Source organism: Vollenhovia emeryi, unplaced genomic scaffold, assembly GCF_000949405.1.
Source record: "Vollenhovia emeryi isolate VEMERY1.0 unplaced genomic scaffold, V.emery_V1.0 DF939276.1, whole genome shotgun sequence".
Classification (NCBI taxonomy): domain Eukaryota; kingdom Metazoa; phylum Arthropoda; class Insecta; order Hymenoptera; family Formicidae; genus Vollenhovia; species Vollenhovia emeryi.
In genome coordinates this window covers 22139-32147 of record NW_011967090.1, presented here as the reverse complement: position 1 = coordinate 32147, position 10009 = coordinate 22139, and the positions used below count along the sequence as shown (strand labels likewise).

General features: G+C 35.3%; 2 protein-coding genes across 4 annotated transcripts in view; one reads left to right on the top strand and one right to left on the bottom strand.

Moving 5' to 3' along the window:
- LOC105559391 overlaps nt 1-915 on the top strand; it is a 2369-nt gene extending 1454 nt beyond the window's left edge. The window contains exon 2 of the mRNA XM_012007635.1: nt 331-915. Within this exon, the coding sequence (XP_011863025.1) occupies nt 331-506 (176 nt within the window). The 3' untranslated portion in view covers nt 507-915. The remainder of the gene's footprint in view (nt 1-330) is intronic.
- Nucleotides 916-1032: 117 nt separating this feature from the next.
- LOC105559387 (serine protease gd-like) overlaps nt 1033-10009 on the bottom strand; it is a 10573-nt gene continuing 1596 nt past the window's right edge. For all 3 annotated transcript variants that reach the window (XM_012007625.1, XM_012007626.1, XM_012007623.1), the window contains exons 2-6: nt 6122-6335; nt 5230-5395; nt 4539-4868; nt 1609-1976; nt 1033-1497 (exon numbers count right to left, since the gene is read on the bottom strand). In XM_012007625.1, coding sequence (XP_011863015.1) covers nt 1228-1497; nt 1609-1976; nt 4539-4868; nt 5230-5395; nt 6122-6325 — 1338 coding nt within the window. In that variant the 5' untranslated portion in view covers nt 6326-6335 and the 3' untranslated portion in view covers nt 1033-1227. The remainder of the gene's footprint in view (nt 1498-1608; nt 1977-4538; nt 4869-5229; nt 5396-6121; nt 6336-10009) is intronic.

Genomic DNA, 10009 nt, shown 5'->3' with positions numbered 1-10009 from the left:
ATATTCTTGGGTGCGTTAATAGTCTAAAACTTGGTCAATTATCTGCTTTACAGAACAGTCTAAAGACTCGAAACCCATCTAGTGTCACAGTTTGCATTAAATTTCATGTCTAGAGTCACAGTTTGCCTTAAATTCCTTGTTATAAACACTTGATGACCCATCTAGAGTATCTCCGAAACTATTCGAGTCCGACCTTTATATATATATATGAAATGACTCGGGAAGACATCCCCAACAACATATTTAAAAATGAAGCAAATCGGAGAGGAGGCCCCTTTTATGCATAATTACCAAGTTTTTTTTTACAAATGTACCCTTTCTTTTGTTTAGCGAGGAGAGTGTTATGTGCGTCATATAAATTTGTTACCGCGTACTGCGCAGGATACATGCGCGGGCGCATGCGTGAAAAAGCTGGGCTGGAGATGCGCGTGCGAGCTGCGCTGCGTACGAGCATGAGAACGAGCTGTGTGCGTACGTGCAGTGTGTTGGACCGATATAATAAATAGATATATTCAGGAATCACTGTGTCAGCTGCATCGGAGATCGGTATCCCTTTTTCCTCAAAAATTCCCTACATATACAACACTAGCCATTCTTTTCCTTTTTGACACACAGAATTTTTGCGTTATATTTGCCTTTCATGGCGCTCCTGGGCCCATAACCTGCAGGAGTTTTCGCAGTAAAGAATGGGCAAACACAGTATAATAGCATAAGATAGCTTTATTGGACACAGAACAGAACCGTTGCGTGCGAGTGAAGAAGAAGGAAGTAGCGCTGCTAGAAAACGGAACTAACCGTAGTGAACAAAAGTATAGATGCTATGCGCGCCAATGGTTACCAACGAATACAAAATATATAAATGGCGCAACAATTTGAGATCATAAACTCCAACAAGGAGAGCCGACCCCCTCCCGTTCTTGGTTTTCCGGGAATTCTCGAATGAAATTTCGCTCGGGTCGTTTTCGTCCCAGTCCGTATGCGCAGGGTTAATATTCTTCATTATAAAGAAGTCTAATATGACAGTTAGTTATATGTGTAACAGCTTATTCATATCGTTTTGTACACAGATTGGAGACACATTACAAGAGGCATCAATAACCAAAAACAGAATTCATACCTGTTTAATCCTCACGCGTAACTAGTACATAAGTACTGCGTTTTCATTGAACTTTACACAAAGAAACTTATAGATTAACATGTACAGCATTTTGCAACGCAAGGCGAACGTTATATCGAAATATGTTGTTGAATCCAGGGTATGTATTTGGCCACATCAACATAAACGATGTATTTCTGTTGACCGCAGAACAAACTTTCATTGACTAGAGATCGCGAAACAACACCACGCAACTCATAACTGTTCGTACTATTGTTTAGAAGTATCAACCCGCTCCCACCGCCACCTTCACAAAGAGCTAGTCCTTCTTGCGAACCAGCGCAAAAAGTGTCATGCGAGATTATATGAATATATTTAGCATCCGCCCAGAGACAGGTCTCCTGCAATTTGTGAAACAAACTTCAACTCGAGGCTTGTAAACAATTTGACAAATACAGTTGTCACAGATATATGTAATTATTGTAATTTGATAATAGCAATTAACGACTTACTTGACTCACGATCGTCGTTCTCACCATCCGTTGATCGTTAACATTACGAAACTTGTCTCCACCCCATCCTACGACATATCCCGTCCTACTAACGACGTCTTCAAGTTTACTTGAGCCGGACCATAGGCAAATAGGCCTGATGAGAGGATTGAACTCGACGACGTTCGTGAGGGTCAGAACCGCGAGATCGGAAGAAGCTTTGATAAAGTGCACATAATCGGGGTGAATCACGTAGCTCGCGACTTTCCGATTGGCAGATCCATCTCCGCGCAATGGGTCCAAGTTATATCGTCCCAGAACCACTTCCAATATATCGACGGGTACTGTTTCGTTATTGCCCAATAAGTACAGTTTCATACAGTACCCCGCTGTAAAAAAGACATCGTAAATATGTGATATACGAAAGTTTCGGAAATACTGTGCCATCATCAGCACAATTAATTATTAACGTAATTTAAATACAAGCGTATAAATTAAGAAAGTATAACATGTATCGCAATCATATAGTGTTACAGATAACGCACCAACGGCAACCGATTAAATTTAATTATGAAAAACTGATCGGAAATTCTTCAGGGTCGCCAGCAAAAATTAAAAACATCAAAATTGGTTGACCATATCTGGCAATTTTAATGATAAATTATCACGACGTTTCGACCATGGGTTTTGGTCCTTTTCAAGTGATCATATCTGTTACAATTCGAATTTTACAAATTAGTCACGTTTTCGTATTTGTGATATAAGTTTACGGTTATATAAATTGTGTGTTACCTGTGGTAATCGTGTATAAAATCACATGTGTTACGTTGGTGTTGAGAGGATAATCATTATGATCTAAAATTAAGAGTGTTAAGAGAGAGAGAAATTGCAGAGATTTCTTTTTAAATGAATTTCTAAACTTACATGTTCAGCGAGTGTTAACTTAGCTTGCGCACTGACAAAATATGACTGAATCGATATGTATGAGGGTATCGGTAAAAATAGGTGAAAGTCACATAATAGGTCAAGAAATAAATAAATAAATAAATAAGTAAATGATGATGTCTAAAAATTAAATCACGTCAATAATCCGGTCATAAATAGCGTTGAGATTTTCAGTGTCAGTTTGTAAGTTAATTGTATCTTTCGTCCATTTTATAAAAACCATCTCAGCTATCTCTCTCCTTCTCATATTACTCTCCTGGTGTAATACATGAGGAGCAGACCAATCGAAATCATGACCATGTGATGTACGGTGTTTGCTGACCACAGAGTGGTTGCTTACTTGTTTCATGATGTCTTTTGAATGTTCATTTACACGAGTTTTTAAATGTCGCTTGGTCTGTCCTATGTATGAAGCGTTACAGTTCTTGCAGTCAATCTTATATACTACTTCTACCTTTTGGTCATTGGTCAAGGTATCTTTTTCTTTCTTTATGATGGAGTCAAGTTTTTTTGGGATGGTCAATAGTGTATTAATACCGACTTTCCGGAGTTTATGGTTGACACTGTCACTAACACCCTTGATATATGGGAATCGTATATATCCACGAGGGTCGAAAATTTTTGGCTGGTCGTTAACGTTGATTTGGAATTTTATTTGTTTGAGTCTGGATTTTATATGTTTGTCAATTAATTTGGTAGGAAAGCAATTATTTAATAAAATATTTTTTACAGTTTGAATGTTGTCAAGGTGGAATCGGCTGTCAGATAGAATAATTGCTCGGTCTATTAAGTGATATTGTGTTAGTTTTGTATTTTAGAGGGTGGTTTGAGAAAAAGTTTACGTATCGTCCAGAAAATGTGGGTTTCCGGTACCAGTTCGTAATTAGCGCACCATCGCTTCTTAGGACTGTTGTGTCGAGGAAATTAGTTGAATCGTTAATTTCCGTCTCGTGAGTGAACTTGAGTCTAGGATGGTATGTGTTGAAAACCGAAAGTATGTCATTGATTTTGGATGTCGGTACTATAGTAAAAATGTCGTCAACGTATCTATAAAAAGTCGTAATATTAAAATTTAAAGACTGCAAGCACTGTGTCTCTAGATCATCCATCACTATGTCCGCAAGAATTGGAGACAATGGAGATCCCATTGGGTTACCGAAGACTTGTTCATAATATTTCCCACAGAAGTGAAAACTAGTCGATTCTAAGATCAATTTGATGACGTGTATGAACTGCTCTAAAGTGAAGATTGTATTATTAGAGATATTGCTCCATCTTTTTTCAATTGCTTTGATCACTAACTCTGTTGGAATGTTCGTGAACAATGCCGTGACGTCTAAAGAGATTAATATATCGTCATCTTTGATTAGCTTTTGTGAGATGGCTCTTACAAACGACCAACTATCTTTGATATGAGATGTTGGTTTCTGTAAGGATTTAATTAGTATTGCGTGGATGAAACTTGCGATGTTATAAATAGGACTTCCTAAGGTCGAAACTATAACGCGCAAAGGATATCCAGCCTTGTGGATCTTCGGTAGTCCATAACCGTAATATAACCGTAAACTTATCACAAATACGAAAACGTGACTAATTTGTAAAATTCGAATTGTAACAGATATGATCATTTGAAAAGGACCAAAACCCATGGTCGAAACGTCGTGATAATTTACCATTAAAATTGCCAGATATGGTCAACCAATTTTGATGTTTTTAATTATGAAAATTTTTGTTCATTGTAACATACATAAAATTTACATACACAAAAACTTTCAATAATTGGAGCACTATTGCAACAGCATATTCCTGAGACCAAATCAAGTAAAAATATTCTGTACATATATTTCCCTCCAACAAACAGTTACCGAGATATCATAAGCTAAACCTTGAAAAAGTCATAAATTTTCTCTTGAATGTCTCAAAAAGTATTAGGCAAATCAAAAAATGTTTCGAACAATAGTTGTTCATATTACTAGAATAAGATGGACTTTTCTCGATTAACATACCTGTTAATACATGTCTGTTCGTTAAAAGTGACCCACAACATCGAAACAAGTATGATCTCTGAAGCCCATCTCTATCAGTAAGGTAGATTGCAACTACCCAGGGCCACTGGCCTGGTAATGAGGTCTCACCATCGGGGATCAGTTTATTTGTGCTCTCGGTGTAGTAACTGGTAACACCGCATTCGGCGTTGCTATTGTAGTACGGATTGTCTATGCGGTAGTTACTTGAATTTCGATGCCACGGCTGAAAATCCTGAGACAGTGGTTCTTCGTTCGGAAGGTACACAATATGCCCCAATTCGATATTGGCTACGATGTTTCCACTTGACGCTGTGATGCAACGAAATATATCTCTTAAATCGCACATTAACTCAGAATACGAAAAGAGTTTTCTTTTCTTTTGAGAATATAAATAATTTCTAACCAAAATAAATAATAGTAAAATTCTTTGTACCTAAAGATGGAAAGTGATATGCACAATAAAAACGAAATAGTGATCATTTTAATGACAGTTTCACTATTTATCTCCTACGATAGTAGGTAGGTTAAAACTTCCATGTAGGCAGATGCGAGTAAGAATTAACTTCATTTAACCCGAAAGAATTAACGACTGTATTAATCGTTTCTTTTTCCTCGATTATAGGTAGGTATGTAATATTTGTACTGCATTTTAATCAAATACGGTACTCACCTCCGGGGCCGATACAATATTTCCGATTGTTGAACCATATCACAGATAATGTTAGAAATTTTGCGCCCGAAGGAAAATTAATATGATACACCAAAGGTCTACCTTTTTGAACAGCTTGAATGGTGTCTTTTATCGGTCGTGCCAATTCTAATTGAAATAACCCATCCTAGAACGCAAAGATAACTAAGCTACTTCTAATAAATGGACAAATGACTAACGATAAGTTCTCTTAATAATGAAATTAACCAGTACAGTTAAAGGTAAACTTTGAGAGTACAATGCAATTACAAGGCGTAAAATTACTTTCGAGTTTAAATTATATGTGGAAATAAATTAACGTTATAACAATCTTTAATAATAAAATATATAGTTGAATATTTCGCCTCCTTAACTAACATCCGCGATGTGGTAACACGTGAATCCTTCGACAGGTAAGCTATTTATTTCTATTTATTAGGATATAAAATTAAGAAATGACAAACCAGACAAAAATTACAAATAAAATTTGTACATTAATCCTCGATTATCTGTGTCAAACCACGAATAAACTATATTTTTCACTTAGCTTTAATAATATCTAGATATATTAAAAGATTATTTGACATATTTCAAAATATGCAGAACAGAAATTATTTTGTATAAACATTTTCGTACGTATATATATACTTGTATATTGTTTCCATACTCCTTTTAAGGTTCAAAGTACTTTAATTTCTTTACAATATTAATTAAAGTAACTGTACGGTCCTCAGTAGAAGAACTTTGTTTTTAAAAAGACTTTATTTCTGGGTGCTAAACGTATTAAAAATTGCCTGTAGTAATGACAACGAAGTTATACAAACGCCTTCTGCATTCTTAATAATTTGAAAGTTTAAAACATATACATACTTACCAGAGAATCAGCGGTAGCGTTTAAGGCTACTTTTAAATAAAGGTCGTCATTTTCTGGCGGAGAAATGATTTCGATCCGACCATATATCTTGCCTGTCTCAGGGTTGATTGCAAGTGTGAAGTATTCCGAACATAAAGTTGTTCCATGTACCATGGTACATAATAGGTGCGACAGAAACGCAAATAAGATACAAATCTTAGCCATCTTGTGAAATCTATAAATAATAAAAATTCACAAATAATAATGTCGCTCGTGTTATGTTTAAAACAGTAAGTATATAAAAGAGGCCAATTTTAACGAGCACGAAAGTTAACAAAGCATTATATTTTAAACTTTAAGATATTACAAGAAATACATATCCGCGGACGCGTTTCGGCACACAGTGCTTTCATCAGCGCAAAATAAGCTTAAATTTAAGTTAAATTAATGTCGGAATTAAAATTAAACGTTTGTTACACGTGTTACATAGTTCTTCGCGATTGTCCAGTGTATATTTGGGACGGACAGGTTTGGTCAGTTATATAAAAAAAATTCGTAGCTGAGGTAGCCGGCTGTCACGGTTGTGGTCAATAGAGACAGATCCAGATTCTATACCAGGTTGGATGGCCCATATAGAACTTCTTCTATTCGGTTTGATTTGGCTCCGATTAATTTAGTGATTGTTATAATAGTTTGTTTTTTTTAAATGGTATGCGTTTGAAATACCTTAATTTCCCTGCTTGACCAATTCCGTATTTTTTGGCGGCCAGATGGTTTGAGCGATCTTACTTCCTCAGAGTGTTGGAGAGAAATGAGTCGTTTAAAGAAACAGTGTGAAGGGATGCTTAGTCATATTGATGTGGAAATTGTTTATATGTTAATATTATTTGTTTTTAACTGTTTGTAAGACTGTGGAGGAATTCTGTGTAGGCCCCGTCCAGAAGCTCCGTGTCCTTTTGGGAATTGATATGTTGTTTTTTAATGTGTATCATTTCGCTTATAATTCTTTTCCTCAAGTTAGGCTCTTTGTCTAAAATGGATGCATTTTTCCAATCAAATGTGTGATTGAGCTCTATCATATGTTGTGTTAACATGGAGTGTTTGGACGGGTCCAGCCTCGAATTGTTTGAGTGTTCTTTTAATCTCGTTTGTAGTTTTCTTTTTGTTTGTCCGACGTAAGTTGCATCACAGTCCGCGCACGGTATTTTGTATACCACGTCTGTAGTTTCTTGTGTGTTTGTTCTATCTTTAAGTGTTCTGATGAATTTGGTCAACTTGTTAATGGTTCTAAAGCTTAATATGAATTTTGTTTTGTCAATTAGGGGTTTGATGATTTTTTGTATAGAGTTGAGGTATGGGAGGACCAAGAAACTCCTACTGGGTGTTTCTTCATTGCCGTTATTATCATTATTGCATATTGATTTGTGTTTGTTTTTTAAATATCGTATTCTACGGTTGATTTTGTTAAAAGTGAGTTGGAGCGGATATCCATTATTAAGGAGTATGTCAATGCACATTTCTATGTTTTTTTTGTGAAAGTTTGGATGTGATAGTAGTGCTCGGTCTACCAAATTGAATATTGTGCCAATTTTATGGTTCATGGGGTGGTTGGAGTAAAATGAAAGTAATCTTCCCGAGAATATTGTCTTGTGGAACCAGTCAATTAGGAGCCTATTTTCATGCACCTTAATATGGAGTTCTAGAAAACTAATGTCTCTATTTTTTTCTGTTTCTATTGTGAATTTTAATCTATTGTGGTAATTATTAAATTCTATTAGGATGTTGTTGATTGTGGATTTAGGAGCAGCCATTAGAATATCGTCCACGTAGCGGTAATAAATGGTTATTGGATGTTCAATCTTTTGTAGGACTTCTTCTAAATCCCGCATAACTATGTATGTCCGCTACTATTGGAGAGAGAGGGGATCCCATAGGGGTGCCATGAGTTTGTTTATAAATGTTGCTGTCAAAGGTAAAGAAAGTGGAGGACAACACAAAGTCTACGGCTCCTAAGAATTCCTGTTGAGGAATTTTCGTGTTTTTTTTCTATTAGTTCCCATCTTTTGATGATGCCTTTAATAACTAAATCTAATAGGACATTCGTAAAGAGGGAGGTGACGTCAAGTGAAAAGATTGCTGTGTCTGTAGGTAAAACTGTTTCAGATAACATTTTGTACAGTTCATAGCTATTTTCTGTGTGGCTTTTTGCTTTTGATATGCTGTCAGAGATTATTTTATTGAGATATGAAGCTATTTGGTGGAGGGGGGAATTGATTGAAGAAACTATCAGTCTAAAGGGGATATTTTCTTTGTGTATTTTTGGGAGACCGTATGCCTTAGGTAATTGTGCGTCACTAGATCTCATTAGGTAGAATTCATTTTTTGTGATATACTCGTTATCACTCCATTTTTTTAGGTAGGTGTTTAATTTCTTTTCTATTGTGGAGGAAGGATCTTTGGTGATTTTGTTGTACGTGTTATTGTCGCTCAGTAATTCCGTCATTTTTTCTATGTAGAGGGATCTGTCTAATGCAACAGTGACGTTGCCTTTGTCCGCACGTGTGAATAGGATGTCTGGATTTTCTCTTTGGAATGAATAGGTAGATTTAAGTGACAATCGTAGTTTATTTTCCAACCAATTAGGTGTTGTACTTCCTTGTGACATTTTTAGGAATTCTGGTAATACATTATTGCGTATGTTAGATTGATTAGCAAGATTGTGTTTTTTATTGAATAATAAACTTTCAAGTAAGACCCTCTATCTAAAACTAAACAATATATGAGAACATGCCTAATGCGGGTCACAAGGCAAGATGTAGGTAGCCCAACTTGTAGATCTTCAAATCTTTCTGAAAATCGTGAATCTATATACCGTTTTTTTTCCACATTAGTACTACGCGCCGAATTCTTTTTTCGGACATAACGCAGTTTTGTCTTTACACGTGGAATTATTATCGTCAGCAGATTCACGTATTCGATTTGATAATAATTATTTTTCAAATGCAATTCACATTTTTTTTCTGATACTACATTTAGCATTCAGTATTCCCCCCTCCCCCCATTTTCCCCGTCCTGTAAATTAATTTTATTGCGAAAAATATTACCCCAACCAGGATTCTCTTGGAAAGCTCTCGAGGTCAGCTACAAGAATATGTAATCAAAAATAGGGGATGCCATTTAAAAAAATTGGTGTGACGTTTATGTGACCTTCAAATAATTCTTCAAGGTCAAACCAATGGTACCGTCTTATGGCCCCTCTAAATCAAACAACTTTTGTCTGAAACTTTTTTCGAAATAATCCACTCCAACCGAGATATATTATTGTCTCAAGATAAACGCCCCACCCTGTATATCTCTAAGATATATATATTTCTAATCAAACTCGAGATATTGCATATGAACCCAATAAAAATTCATATTGTCTATCAATCTTTATTTAAAAAACTTGTTAATTAGTTACGATTTTTTTTACTATCTCACATGATTTCAAAATAATTGCCATAATCAAAGTGGTATCAACATTAGGTTTGTCGACTTTTTCCATCAAGGGAAGAAACTTATTAATCATTTTTTAAAAATAACAAAATTAATATGTTTGTTAAAAAATTTTTTTAATACTATTTAATCTGCCATGACAATGTGGTAATATGATATATTCATAATTAATATTTATATATGCTCAAGTATTAATTTTGGTATAATAAAATACAATAGATTAGAGAATAGGATCTTTATATATAATATAATATTATAATGTGCCTTGCGGTGTTATGGCAGATGCATATGGTGAAAAGGTAGACGATCTCTTGTTAAACCGATATTTTTGTACATAAAATGTTAAACGAAGTTTTCTACATTCTGCTGTGTTTGCAATTTTTGAAACGCCATAACAATAACTGTTACGGAACT